The sequence below is a fragment of the Cephus cinctus genome, unplaced genomic scaffold, assembly GCF_000341935.2.
Source record: "Cephus cinctus unplaced genomic scaffold, Ccin1 Ccin1_scaffold0401, whole genome shotgun sequence".
Lineage (NCBI taxonomy): Eukaryota > Metazoa > Arthropoda > Insecta > Hymenoptera > Cephidae > Cephus > Cephus cinctus.
In genome coordinates this window covers 720,911-735,084 of record NW_014333085.1, presented here as the reverse complement: position 1 = coordinate 735,084, position 14,174 = coordinate 720,911, and the positions used below count along the sequence as shown (strand labels likewise).

Sequence of the window (14,174 nt, the reverse complement as noted above, 5' to 3'; positions counted from 1 at the left end):
CCCTCGGAAGTTCGCGTCGCGACGTGGACGTGCAAAGAAATAAAATCGCTTCGACAGGCGAAAGGAAAAGGAGAGCATAAATAAAGAAAAATAGAGAGGTCAAAGAAGTGCCGACCGTAGGGCACGCGAAGAAGAGAGTGAAAAGGACGAAAGAAAAAGTCCCAATAGAAAAAGTCAAACCTCGAGCAATAATATGGAAATTGGCGATATACGTAATTCACACTACTTTGTAATGTATTATTTTTACGATTCTTTACCTCCACCTTCGGCGAAAAATTGATGGGTTGCCCGCTCGATCGATCTTATTTTTATTATCGAAAATTCGCCAAAATCTCAGCACTTTATTCTTATGCCGATTTGTAAGTTTTTTTTTCTTTTTTTTTTCTTTTTTTTTTTTCTTCGAACACGCATTTACTTTAATGTGTTTCTGTTGTAAATTTTCGCCATATCGAAGTATACGTCATTGACGTTTGATCGTAACGCAGGGATGCATCCGCAACGGAACGATGATCGTCTCGGTATTTGAATTTTTATTCGGTATTCTTGGTCTGTTTCTAATTTCACTTAGAAAAATGAAATCCACCATGCGAGCAGCGGCTGTGCTATTCGTTAAAAGAGCGAAGCTTGGTACGAGGGGTATGCTATTTAATTTACATACCTATATACCGAGTAAATGTATACGTAGTGGATCCATGCGTTACTCCATGATCCTGTAAAAGTAACCTAACCTTACTCGGAAGGAAAAGTAACGGCGCTAAAACTGCTTTTTGCCAAGTTCAAAGATTAAATATGCAAAATGTATATTCAGTACCAGTGGCCATTGCGTTAACGGTTATTTATTAGGCTGAGAGATACTGGGCAAATTTTTGATATTAAAAAAGCGAATAAAGGGGAGACGACATTTTTGTTAGTTTTATTGAGATTCTATCAATTATAGAAATTAGTTTTATATTACACGGGGACAAAGATTTGATTAGCTACGTGGGCAGTTTCTTTGGTTCATCAACTCGAAAAGATTTGCCTCTTTTTGTTTCCTTGTGGTTTCCCTTTTTTTACTCACGAAATCACTATATTCCTCATTGCTCGGGCAATTACTGTGTGGACCCCCATTAATTTGAATAATGTTCGTAGCTCCGTCTAACGTCTTACCTTCGTTTCCCATCATGCTGGCAATTTTCGTTAGGCCTCGCAGAGTCTTCATCTTGAACTACCTACGTGTACCTTTTTGTATATAAAGTCGTATCCACTTAACGAAATTGGTCACTTCGTGAAGCGAATGCTCGCTACTTCGCTTTTCCTCCGGACTCGTGAAATAAAGCTTCGAGGATATAAGTTTTCGCAAGAAAAATGTTCTACTTACGCCATTGGCTTTCGTACAATAATTAGAATTGGCTTGTCGGTCCATGTGTAGGATACGTCGTATGTGGAATTTTTCTTATGAATATACCAAAAGAGACTGGCGACTGCTGCTCAGCATGTATGTCTATAGTGACTTGGAATATTCAATCAGCTTTACTCAGACTTCCTGAGCTTCGCTGAACCGGCCGAAGGCAGAGAATAACGTTCTGAAGGAAGTCTAACGTGATTGCATCTCCATAACCTATAAGTTCGAATAATTCGCGATATTCCTCCCGGTGGGTTATACTTTTTGAAATCGGAAACAGAATCGCTTACTTTTTTAGGTTATGAAAAAAAAAAAATTTCTAGCAGAAAACAAGTCTGTTCTTTATTGAGGAAAACGTAAAGAGGTGTTATATATATTTTTTTTCAGGTCGCCAGGGAACCGAAATCAAATTCAATTCCGACGGAGATGCTTATGGTTTCTACAATATTTATCAGTATCAGAGAAAGGACGAAGGACGCTTCGACTATACCTTGATTGGATCCTGGAAAGAAACGTGAGTTTTTAATTGGGATGGAAATAACTTAAATGCGTATAAAAATTGTTAAATATTCTTTTTGAGTCATTCTTATTTCCCACAGACTGGAACTCGATATAAATATGACACGATGGGCGACGGGTCCAGGTGAACATCACGTGCCACGAAGTACGTGCAGTGAGAACTGCCCTTTGGGTCACGTTAGGAACTTTCAGGTAATAACAAAAAAAAAGTGAAGGTATTGCTTCGTTACAAACAACTTGACAGATATGACTAGGGGCCATTTTTACAGAAAATCCTTATTGTGATATCAGAAATCGTTTCGCACGAAGTTTCCCAGTGACACTTTTTCACGGACTCGTTTCACTATCTCGATGACTCTCGAAAAGTGGCGATACCCCTTAAGGGTGCTTTCACACAGGCACGTTCGATAAAATCACAGTAAGCCATTACTACGAGGTAATCTGAGTGTCGATCACGATCGATTTACATTTTACGCAAATCAGACGTTCTCCTCTTATTTTCTCATTCATTTCACCCTTAGTTGTACTTTACGAAATTTCAACCCTCTATACTTTTAGGGAGATTTAGTAGGGATACTTGGAAAAATACACGGTATCCCTTGATAGCGCTAAAGGAACCCCTGGAGGAGGGCACTAACCCTTCGACTACCAGGACTCTCAATTTGCGTCTGAACTTCATGCCCTTTATACATTTTCCTGAGAATAGTTCCCTGACGACGGAACTACTCTTAGTTGAAAAAATGTTTAAAAATTTTAATTTTAATTTTCTTTTTTTTTTTATATAAAGCAACAAATTGTTAGGACTGTTTATTATAACTTGTTGATAGTCACTAATTTGAAAGGAGCTCAAAGTTAATCTGTCACAGAACTGCCGCTGGGACTGAAAGGGTTAAGAAAAAGAGCTTCCGTCGTATCCCTTATCTTTTTACACTTTATTTCTGGTCCATCACTGAAGTTTCCCGAAGTTCGAAGACAGTAAAAGGTTTGCCAATAGGGGAAAGAAGAAGTTCAAAAAAATTGTTGTCGATACTACAAAGTGTCTTCTAACGAGAAACGTATCACTTTTATTGTCTCTACCTGGTATGGGACAAGTTGGAAACGACCAGTTGGCTCCCTACACGAGTAAACTGTCTGATGGCTTATGGAGCCGATATTGCTAGAGTTGAAGAGGCCTATAAACAAGTTTTCGACGGGAAACGCTTCGCTCGGCAATACTTTCTCGCAAAACTATTCCAACCCTGGCTGGAGAATGTTTTCCTCGACAACTCGAGAACGCTTACGTGCAGCTGGACAGTAATGCTTTTTCAAATTTACCGTTTTCCACCGCAGCAGCCAAGTATTCCATATGTGGTAGCCATGCTGGAGGAGTTCAAAAGAAAAAAAAAACCTGGCTTAAACGACAAAAACGTTATACAAATAGAATAAAGGAAGTTAACACCCTTGGAAAATTCTTCCAATGGCAACAGTAAGCTTCAAATAATATTATCAAGAATCCATCCTTGTTCCCAACAGCAATTATCATAAGCATACAATGATCTTAAAATACGTGATTACAGATGATAACAGCAGCCTCTGACCAATAGATCTAAAAATTCAACAATACTTGGATTTATCTATTTATTCAGAAAGTATCCTGAAGTTACTACTGATTCTCTATGACCTAAAGACAATTGAAGTTGACCTAGTTATCACCTAGAAAAGGTTACATACAGTGCCATCTAGATGCGACAATTTCGTTATAGACTCTGTTGAAACTGGAATACTTGCCGGTAATAGTGATCTATCTCTTTCGGTTCTAGGAAGCATATCGGATCCTACCACTTTCCTTATTGCATATATCTTCTGGCAGGTATCTTATATCAGGAGATATACCAAAGAGAATAGAGTGCAGTCATGGAACAGAATATGATATCAAGTCAGTATACATACGTAAAGTCCCTTCTATTTCTTTGAATTTAAATATGAAAACGTATGACGAATTTTATTCTGTCTCACAAGATCTATCATCACATTAGAATTTTACCCTGGATTACCAAAGGGTACAGGAGGTTTCGTATCTCTTCGATAAGGTATACACCTTAGATAGCATCCAGAGAATACAGTAGCTTGCAGTATATAAGAAAGCATTCCCGTGGGACGAAGCAGAAAAGCAATTGAGGAAACGGTCCATTCCAGAACCAGAAGACGTACAGCCTCAATTTTTCAGTCTGGACGCAAATGCCAAGCGCGAAACGTAGCTATTTACTGGAAGTCTTGAACAAGAACCAAGAATAGACGTCCTAAGTTTTTATTTTTAACGATATTCATCGATACAGTATTATAGATATATATTTTTTTATACCGACGTCTCCACGACGTATCTTGGATATCTTTTTTTCACGAGCTGCACTCTACTCTCTACTCCGGTTAATTAAAATTGATAAACTTTTCACATGAAAGCAGAGGCTCGACTTTCAATCCGTTACTTCGACTATATTAACTATCAGCGTCTTTCTATGAGTACTGCTCGAGGCGAGTTTTCCCAAGGAGTTTTCAAAAACTCCTCAGACTTTCTTAGGCGTCGCGACGCTCCTCATCCTTATGGATTCAATCGAGGTAAACTTCATCATCGATTAATCGGTAGGCGCAAACTAATTTAATGACTTTCACTATGTAAATTCTTCGTTCAGATTTAACATTGTACGATGGATCAGAATAAATTATCATTAAGTTATCTCTCGCGTGACCTTTGGCATATGGAAACGCGGTAATTACTATATTAATTATCAAATCCTCCAGTCCGTGCACATTTCTCATTGTAAACCGTCTATTACAGTCTATTAATTATATGTGTCTCTGTGCTTGTTACCCACCTTGTGGGAATATATATGTATACTCAATTCATTTTATGCATAATTGATAGCTGCATATAGAGATGCGTGTCGCAGAGAATATTCAAGTAACAAATACTACTCTAATGAGCATGTGCCTTTCAGCAAGTGCCGATTAAGCCAAGAAATTTACGCGATGACACTTTCAGGTTAGAAACTTCAACTTAGACCGCCGGCCGTGTCTCTCGCAGAAGTTCCCTTGTCATTCCGGTATAAGAGTAACGCCATTGTCGCAATAGGGTAGCGAGACAATGAGGTGCTGCTCTAGAAGTAATTTATCATAGGCTTTCTCTTTGGCAGTCATCATCGTTGGCCACCGAGTAAGGGAGGCCTATGACAATCGGAATGATTAAAAAAAAAAGCAGACCCCGTGCACAGGGTGTAGCTTGGGTATTTTCGTGAGATTGACTATGAAAAAAAAAATTTCTCCCAGAAACAGAAGGACAATTCGTATCGGGGGCTGAGGCGTTTAATGTTCCACGTCGTAGGGGCCGAACCCCGACATTAACTCTGAAGGGATTAGCAAATCCCCATGGTCCATTACGCCGGAGTAACAAAGACAATAATTGCGGTTTCAGGAAGCTTGTTGCTGGAGTTGCCACGCCTGTCGCGAGGAAGCATATGTTTTCAACGACACCTGCCGCAATTGTGATCCTGGATATGCACCAGATGACACAAAAAGCCGATGCATCAAGATTGCAGCTGAGGTCATCCCCTGGACCAGTCCTTGGGCTATAGTACCACTCACGTTTGCCTCCATTGGTATACTCAGTACACTCTTCACGACGGCTGTCTTCATAAGGTAATGATCAGCCTGTTAATAGAAAATATAAGTGAGGCTTCAACGCGATAAGAGATCATTCAATGCTTTCCTGTGATAAAACAGGTTCAACCGTACCCCAGTGATCATGGCTTCCGGTCGGGAACTCTGCTACGTACTGCTCGTAGGCATACTCTCCTGTTATGGTATGAGCTTCGTCATCCTGAGCAGACCAACCACCTGGAACTGTACCTATCTTCGAATAGGCTTGGGACTCTGTCTGAGTATCTGCTACAGCGCCATCCTCACGAAGACAAATCGTATCTCAAGGATCTTCAATCAGGGTATGAAGAGTATCAAGAGGCCGTCCTATACGTCACCAAGGAGTCAAGTTGCTATCGCTATCGGTGAGTCGCGGATCCTGATCCTCCCCGTCGTCCTGTTAATCCTAATCGTCCCCGACCACCTCAAGATCCTCTTCAGTGATCCTGTATTACGGAATGCCCGTGTGCGCAGGGATCACTGCAGTTCAACTGGTCGGAGCTATCGTTTGGTTAATTATTGAACCACCCGATACCAAGGAGATTCATCCTTATCCACTGACGGCTGTACTCACCTGTCGGGTCTCTACGTTCTCCCTGATGATGTCGCTGGTCTACAACATGATCCTGATACTCATGTGCACCCTGTATGCATTCAAGACACGCAAGATACCAGAAAACTTCAATGAAGCCAAATACATTGGCTTCACCATGTACTCAACCTGCATCGTGTGGTTGGCCTTTGTACCAATTTATTTTGGTACCAACAACGACTACAAGGTACGCCGCTCAGCATTCCCCGAAAAGGTGACTCGTCCTTTGTCATTTCACTGATAACGTTCACTCGTCGGAACTTTCATTTTCTCTTCGTGAGTCTCCTCGTTGAAGGCAGCTTTCGAAGACAGAAGATACGTCACAGCTGCGAGAAGATACAGTACTTGTTGTCGTTGGGGTGGCTTGCTGCTTTTGTTCTCAATTTTTCTTGGTTTCATTTTTTTTTTTCTTCCTTTCATCTACTACCCACGGCCGTTGTTCTTATTGTCCTTGCACGAGGATCCTCATGGTGGGAAGCTCGTTACGATGAAACTCTCGGGTACACATCTGTATAGAATTTTTGAAGCGTTATGTTGGTATATTCTCAAATGTTGTGTTCAGCTTCAAAAGAAAACTCGAGAATGTAATATTTAGTTTCTGTAATGGACGTGTACTCTGTGTGACGTGCATGTGAGTTTACGAGCTCATTAACGAAGTGGGTTTATCTTCTGCTTCTCGACAGATACAGATAGCCAGTATGTGCATGTGCATTAACATCTCTGCGACGGTTGCGCTTGGTTGCCTCTTCACGCCTAAGGTCTACCTGGTCCTGTTCCAGCCATATAAGAACGTCAGGCCTGGTCATGCAAATGTGAGTTGAATTCAAAATTTATCTCTGTCAATGCATCTTCCACGAGTCAGGGAAGACGGATACACTTGACTCTCGATAAGATTCTACGTTTGTTTTTTTTTCTTGGAACAATGGCTTTCACTAGACTGGCAAGGGACAACGTTAAAGAAGAATAGCACGGTTCACCCTGTCGCAGTAGACCTTCCTATCGTTCTTCATAACGCAAGGGAAAAAAAAAGAAATGTCTGAGAGGGCGTCCTGCGAAATAAAAACTGCCACGTCGCTATCAAAGCTTTTCTTGTGCCTATGTCGATACTCCCAGGGTGATGGAAAAAAAAAAAAAACAGTTTCGCCCCTAGAAGAAAAGTGACCCTCACACCGTATAAAGTGAATTATCGACCCCTGTGCCAGGTCAGGATCATCAGCCAGGTATAATAAAATTCGAGAGGCACGTGTGGAAGTTTCCTGGACGCTCGTGTGAAATGTTTATCTAAGATTTATATGAAACGGAGGATATATATATATATATATTCTGATGTATAGACTCCTGGTGCACAAAGTGGCAATCGACCCGTGTACAGTATGAGATTCTCTGGTGCAAGGAGTCAAACGATGCAGAGTGTCACATCGGGATCAAGGAGCAGCCCCACGCGTATGGGGAGGTCGGACTCAAAGCATGCGAACGGTGAGCCCCAGGTCCTCGCCAGCCCCTCCGTCGAGGAGACATCTGTTAGCTAGGTCGCTCTCATACACCTCCCTCCCTGTCCAGAGCATCGTCCGGACGAACACGAGAAGATGCATACGACCGAGATGGAGGTGTATGGTACCGACGAATGCAACCTGTCCACGGTTCAGGAGCTCCCCGAGCTCACGGACACACCAAGCCCGCCTATTCGCACCAGGTCGAATGGCCAAAGCCCGCCTAACGAAGATTCCTGCACAGATTCAATTCAGGTGAACCACTTACCTAGATAAATATTCAGACTGTAAAGAGTGTGGATATTTGAAGATTGTTCAACTAATATATTCCTTCTTGGGGTCTCGTCCAAAGTCGTCGGACTCGATGGAAAACGTTCACATGGAGATAATACGCAGCATCTCCGAGAAGGTAGCGGCCAGGTCACGTAATCTTGATCGTCCCAGGGAGGATCGGACGCATCAAGTGTCGAGCGCATCGTCGACGTTCTCGGAGAAGTCCTCGTCGTCCCAGTGAATAGAACTTCTACGATGAAGATCCTGAATTCAGGACTCTTTTAGAGAGTGATATTGTGATCGTGTTCTCGTTAGGTCAGATTATTTGACTGGAGATGAAAAATAATTGCGAGCAATCATAGGAACGGTTCCTCCACGAAAATCTCAAGAAGACAGCCGGATGGCGTTGGTGTTAATGCTATTGATCCTGAGAAATCTCATCTTCTCCTACATTCTTAAGAGACATTATTGATAGATTAATTATAAGGCGAATCTGGTCGTCTAATCGATGGCAATATTACCATGCGTTTAGAACTTATTAATATCGGGAGTAAGTTTCAAGTAGGTACGAGAGTGACTCAAGAGTAGTGACATATAGAAGGTAACCCAATCTAACCTCTAGTCTTGATAAACCAAAGATACTCGAAAATACGAGGTTAGGCTAGATAGGATGAAGAAAAAGGAAAAACAAAAAAGATAACGAACGACGTGAATATCGTAAAAGCAAAAATGATTTGTCAACGTTAATGTCAGTCTTCCATGCGTCATTTTCGCGATTGTATTTCTTGGATTCGTACGTCCTCGCGTCCAGGAACAAAAGCGAAACATATCGAGCTTTACAAAAGTCCCGCTAGGAATTCCGAAGATTAAATCGCGCACAGACAGTTGTAAATCTTATCCGGCTGGCGTACAGCCAGCGTTTCATAGGAAACCGGTAAAAAAAAAAGGGATGGCCGAAAGATTCAAGAAAAAAAATGGCGTAACGAGTATAGTGACAACAAGTAAAGTTGGACCTTAGCCAAAAATGATAATATATTACGAATCACGCTCAAATAATTGTCATATTTAACAGTGATAATGAAACGCATAATATGATCAGTGAATACATGAAGGTTGACAATGACAATAATGACTTCCAAACATAAGAAGCACAATTCCCCATGAAAAATGTGTGTAACAATTCCAAAATGAAGGATTCTTAGTGACGACGTTTGAAATGCTCGATGATACTCACTGTTGGTTAAATAACCACTTATTGCCAATGAAAACTCGACTAAGTAAATTTATTTCCCCAGTGGAAATATAAATTAGGGTTAATTTAAGGGAATCGAGTCATCGTCTGGGTCATCAAGTTCTGCTTACCAAGTAGTCTTAAGGTTGAACTTTTGGGTTATGGGTATTACAACCATGTTAAAAATGTTGACTGTGCCAACAAGTAAGGATGGAATAGATTGACTTACTTCGCTGACCCGATTTCCCAACGTGCTCGTTCGTCCGAACAATGCACACAGACTGCAATTTTGTACAGTTGTTTGTATATAAATTGTGACGTGATTTTTCGATTTACGGTCACAAGGCGACTCCGGCTACCGATACCGATAACGTTCTCGCTTTCTGGTTCCCTTTCGGGTCGCCACCCTGCTCAGTAGCTACTTATAGTTAGGCCAATGCTCTCGGAAGATTTCGTATTGTTTAGTTGAGGTCGAGGTGCTGGAATCTGCCGTGGGGAGATAGTCTCGACGTACCGAGTTGCCCGGCAGAGGCGAGGACCCGACGGAGACGTCTTCACCGACCGACAGAAGCCCGGCTGAGATACCGGCGCCCCACTAGAGATGGGCAAAGGGCTGTAGAGCGGCCGGAGCTATAGTTTTGACACGGTTAAGGGCAGGGGAGGAACCCCCTGACCCGAGTTAAGGATGTGGTGCCCAGCTGTCGCCCGATGCCCTGGGGAAGCGGCCTTGGAGGATCTCCACAGGTGTTACGTACCGATCCGCTAAGGAACGCTTTCGATTAGGTTTAAAGAGACGACTCGAGGGAGATGGAAAATTTACCGGCTATAAGGATCTCGACCAATCAGATGATCAGAATGATTAGTTCTCGAATTTGGCTATTTTTTCAAAATTGTCTGTCTCGGGACACCGACCGAGGTATCACGAGCTGCCTCGCGCTCCCGGGCTATCTGTTCATAGTTTTTCTAGCTGTGTTTCGCTACGGTACAGAAAGTTCTCGCGTTGCTCTCGCGATATCCAGGAAATTCTATGGATTTCCTGTGAGTGTTCCGGAAGTGCAGTGCAGTGCCCATTCGAGTGTCCTCTGGATGCAGTTCTCGGCCTTCATGGATTAGCTGCACCAGCTCCGGTGAGCACTCCGAATTTATTAATTGGTGAAGGAATTTCAGTTTGACGGTTCAGATTTGTTCTGTTACGTTCTCGATCCGTTGCTCTCTGTATCGCGCACTGTTCGCCTGATTCTCACTCCGACCCTCTCTAGCTCAACCTAGCAGCCTGAACGGCCGTGCATTTCCGTAACCGTCGATTTTACGCGCCCCCAAAGATCAGCACCTACGGTTGCGTTTCTCGATTTTACGCGTCCACAAAAATCTACAGAATCCTTTAAGTTATCGTCTCTTCTGATAGGTTCCGTCAGAGCTCTCGTTTTGGTGGAGTTGGGCCTGTTCCACCCCAACTCCCAGTTCATACCGGCTCGTCAGTTCCCGGTGAAAAAAGAATTGGCTGGCGCCTGCCTGGTTTGCGGCTGCATGAGCGAAGGGTGGACGACCGAAAGTAACGTAGGTTGGTTCTCGAAAATAATTCGCTCTCGGATTTTTCGTTATCGGTATCGAGTTAAGGAAAGATACGTTACAAAATATATCAATAGCTAGTTATAGTTATAGTGCAATATAGTTTATACCAGGTGTCTCGGTAATCCGGGCATAAATTAAATATTCAAGAAACTCAGTCCATACTTAGTCCTAGGATGAAAAAAAAAAAAATTCATAAATATCATCAATTTCGTTTATGTCTTTTCTTTATTCTTTATATCTTACTCCATTTCCACTCAAATCCATATATACCGTGACACCTTAATAACAAGAAAAAAAAATGTAATTTGTCGCTCATTACGACAATAGCTTAAATCGTTATATCATAAATACGAGGCGTGCTGTATAAATGTATAGGAATTTCATTCGCTGTAATTTCTTACTCACACTTTAATGTTCTCTGATTTTATTTAAAAAAAAAAATCTAATAATGAACATGTAATTCAACTTGCGGCACGATAAGAATTGCTAGATAAGGGAAAACCCAATAGAGGTTCTCGGCGACAGACTTATAGATAGAAACGCAAAGGACATTTAAAATGAAAATTGAAAAAAAAAACGTGTAATAATAATAATGACACGTTACGTATATTGTGTCTAAAACGATACAAGCGAAAAAACATATGGAGTAAGTTAATAATGTTCTGACGAATTTAAGGCACGTTCATCCTTTTTTTTGCACCAACTGCAGACTTTTTACGAGCTTTCATGGTTTTTTTATTGCGTAAACTGTATTTCCTGTGCTCGTTAAATCTTTACGGAACGACCAGGGAACGATTTCCAAAATTAACCTATAAATATGTACTTACTGTTTTATCGATTACCGTGTTCAATACGACCCACGTTATCATTTAATCAAACATTACGACGACAGTTTCGTTTAAGTGAATCTCTACCGTTGAGACCTACCGGAAAGCATAATTGGTATAATCAATTTGACATTCCCCATGATTCACATGAAAAAAAATCTATACCGTGAATTCGAACTATTCCATAAATAAACAATTGGACTTACATTTCCAGGTTATTTTTTAGGACAAATAAGCCATTCCAAAACATTATTGACCGATGTACATACATTGTCAGAATACCTCGAATCCCCAGTATATTTAGTATTAAGACGATATTCATACGTGAAAGACATTGAAAACGAAGTTGATGTGTTTTTTTCCTAATATGTAAAACAAAATAATTGTAATAATCGCGTCCGCAACGCAACGAAAAATGATGCTGCTTCTCGGACCAGATATTAAAATCTTGTTTGCATTAGTTCTCGAATCGCAGATCGATTTCGCCGAACGGAAGATAAATCTCCCCTGCGATCCAGTAGGAGTACAGTCGAAGATTATCTGATATTTGACCGTGCTCTTTGTCTACTGTTTCCGTAATAATAATTAAATAAAAATGGCGTAGGTTACCCTTAGTGCACTTCTGTGTCTGTTGCGCATATTCTGCAATTTGTACAGTGATGTAGTCTTAGAGTCTTAGCATTTTAAGAAATTACATTAGATCTGGAGCCTGTGGAATTTTAAGAAAGTTGCTCCCTTAAGCTCTAAGCGAGTGTACATAATTAAATGCTAAGAGGATATAAGACAACGTATCTCTTACCAACTATGACTCAATTTAATTACATTGTGGAGAAATCTTGTAGGGAAACTGCTTTATGTACAAAGAAAGCTTAGATACCAGTGTTGCGAATGAAGCTGGAATGTATTAAATTATATGAAATGAGGTAATGTCTTCAGTATCGTAGAAGCCAGTGTGCATGCACATTTGAGATTTTTTCATTACTCAAATTAAACATAAGAGAAACGATTGATATTCTTATTGTATAAAGTTGCGAAAGACTCTTGGGTGAAATTTCATATGAATAGCTGTACTCCTCCGTAATGAGGATTAATTAGTGAATTTTGATTTTTTCTATTTAAAAGAAATAACCAGTTATTAAGCAATCTTCTGTCATAGAGTGATTTGATGAATTTATATATTTATATTGCAAGTTCAAAGTTTATTAGAAAAATTGGAGACTGAGCACTTTTCAGATTCAGTTTGGTTTTTAATGAAAATACAAGCATAAGTGCGTGGTCATGAATTTTACAGAATATTATGAATCAAGAAGTAACCCATGAAAGAACCATTTAACATTACAATCAAGTAATAACAAATCACACTGATACCTAATTTATGATATTTTTTATTTCTCCTTTAAACGGACTAAAAACAAAAAATTTTAAACCCTAAAAATCTAGTATTTTGTTAGAAATTCAACTGAAGGATTTTACTTTGTTTTACAAAAATACTACAATGAGACTTTTATTCACAGTCGATGAACTAACAATCAAAATGAATATTTATATACTAAAAATCCACTCAGACGCTCCTAATCTCAATAACCCGATTTAACCAAAAAAAAAAAGTGTAAAAAATTTAAAGAAAGTGACTGTACGATCATTTAATTTTCTGTAATAATGTGAAGAGGGAAAAGAAACGTCTCGCCCATCGCGTTTTGACGTCTGCAGTTAAAATTACTCTGCCATACATTTTATAGAACAGATGCTGCCGTGAATGAAGTACGTTCATCTAGCGTTAAACTTAAGTTACATAAACGTAACAAATATAATACTACATACGGTAGCACGAATGCTATACGTTGTTACTCCGTAAAACGCTATAACAATTAGCCATTAAACTGTTGTAACATATATGACATAACATCTAATAAGAGATACTATAACTATATATACATATACAGTAAATAGGGACGGACGAGATACTAATTGAGGACTCTAAAATTAATCGAGCGCTGAACAAATACTTATTAGATTACGAAATATAACGATCCTCATCCTTTGCAATGGCTCGACTAAATAACCTGCTAAACTTGTGGAATGAAATAAAATGTCAGCAGAAAATGGGGGCGAGCGGTGGAAAGTGATAACTGTATAAATATCATAAAACGAAGGTGAATAATTTTTGTACATAAGACGAGACAGAGAAGTCGATAATGAAAAAAAAGTCGAGGGGACTCACAATTATTACGCTCGGCGAGCCATTTCGTGCTTTCCGTAATAATCGATATATTCCATCTTATGTTTTAATTCAATATTTCATTCGTAATCACTGTCTAATCGTATTCCCTATACTTTTAATAACGACTGATTTTAAGTCATTGAAAATCGTATTTTTCTGAAAGCTACGATACGCTCGCTCGATCCTCTCAGTGAAAATTGCGCGAACTTAGATTACATTATAATTATATTGTATTGTAAGATGATTAATTTAATAGGTTTTTAATAATGTATTCATACACTACAGACAGGTACGATGCTTTATAGATTTTTAATTGTTGATTTTATCGATTAATATTATTGACGCGTGCGTTCAATTTATACCGATGATGCAGCGCCTAGAGCGACTTCCGGG

At 40.0% G+C, this 14,174-nt stretch overlaps 1 protein-coding gene and 1 long non-coding RNA gene across 5 annotated transcripts in view; both read left to right on the top strand.

Moving 5' to 3' along the window:
* The window catches only part of LOC107267441 (metabotropic glutamate receptor 7), a 77,081-nt gene extending 67,502 nt beyond the window's left edge, over nucleotides 1-9,579 (top strand). The window contains exons 10-18 of one of the 4 annotated variants that reach the window (XM_025084564.1): nucleotides 1,772-1,898; nucleotides 1,984-2,095; nucleotides 5,352-5,575; nucleotides 5,660-5,940; nucleotides 6,062-6,381; nucleotides 6,851-6,979; nucleotides 7,502-7,643; nucleotides 7,728-7,912; nucleotides 8,010-9,579. In XM_025084564.1, the coding sequence (XP_024940332.1) occupies nucleotides 1,772-1,898; nucleotides 1,984-2,095; nucleotides 5,352-5,575; nucleotides 5,660-5,940; nucleotides 6,062-6,381; nucleotides 6,851-6,979; nucleotides 7,502-7,643; nucleotides 7,728-7,912; nucleotides 8,010-8,171 (1,682 nt within the window). In that variant the 3' untranslated portion in view covers nucleotides 8,172-9,579. Of the gene's footprint in view, nucleotides 1-1,771; nucleotides 1,899-1,983; nucleotides 2,096-5,351; nucleotides 5,576-5,659; nucleotides 5,941-6,049; nucleotides 6,382-6,850; nucleotides 6,980-7,103; nucleotides 7,305-7,501; nucleotides 7,644-7,727; nucleotides 7,913-8,009 lie in introns of those variants that run through there. The other 3 variants (XM_015739178.2, XM_025084563.1, XM_025084565.1) reach the window with 3 other exon arrangements.
* LOC112494293 lies at nucleotides 2,762-4,166 on the top strand. The gene is made up of 3 exons (XR_003059566.1): nucleotides 2,762-3,368; nucleotides 3,460-3,604; nucleotides 3,703-4,166. It is a non-coding gene; the product is annotated as an uncharacterized LOC112494293 (long non-coding RNA).
* Nucleotides 9,580-14,174: the final 4,595 nt, after the last annotated feature.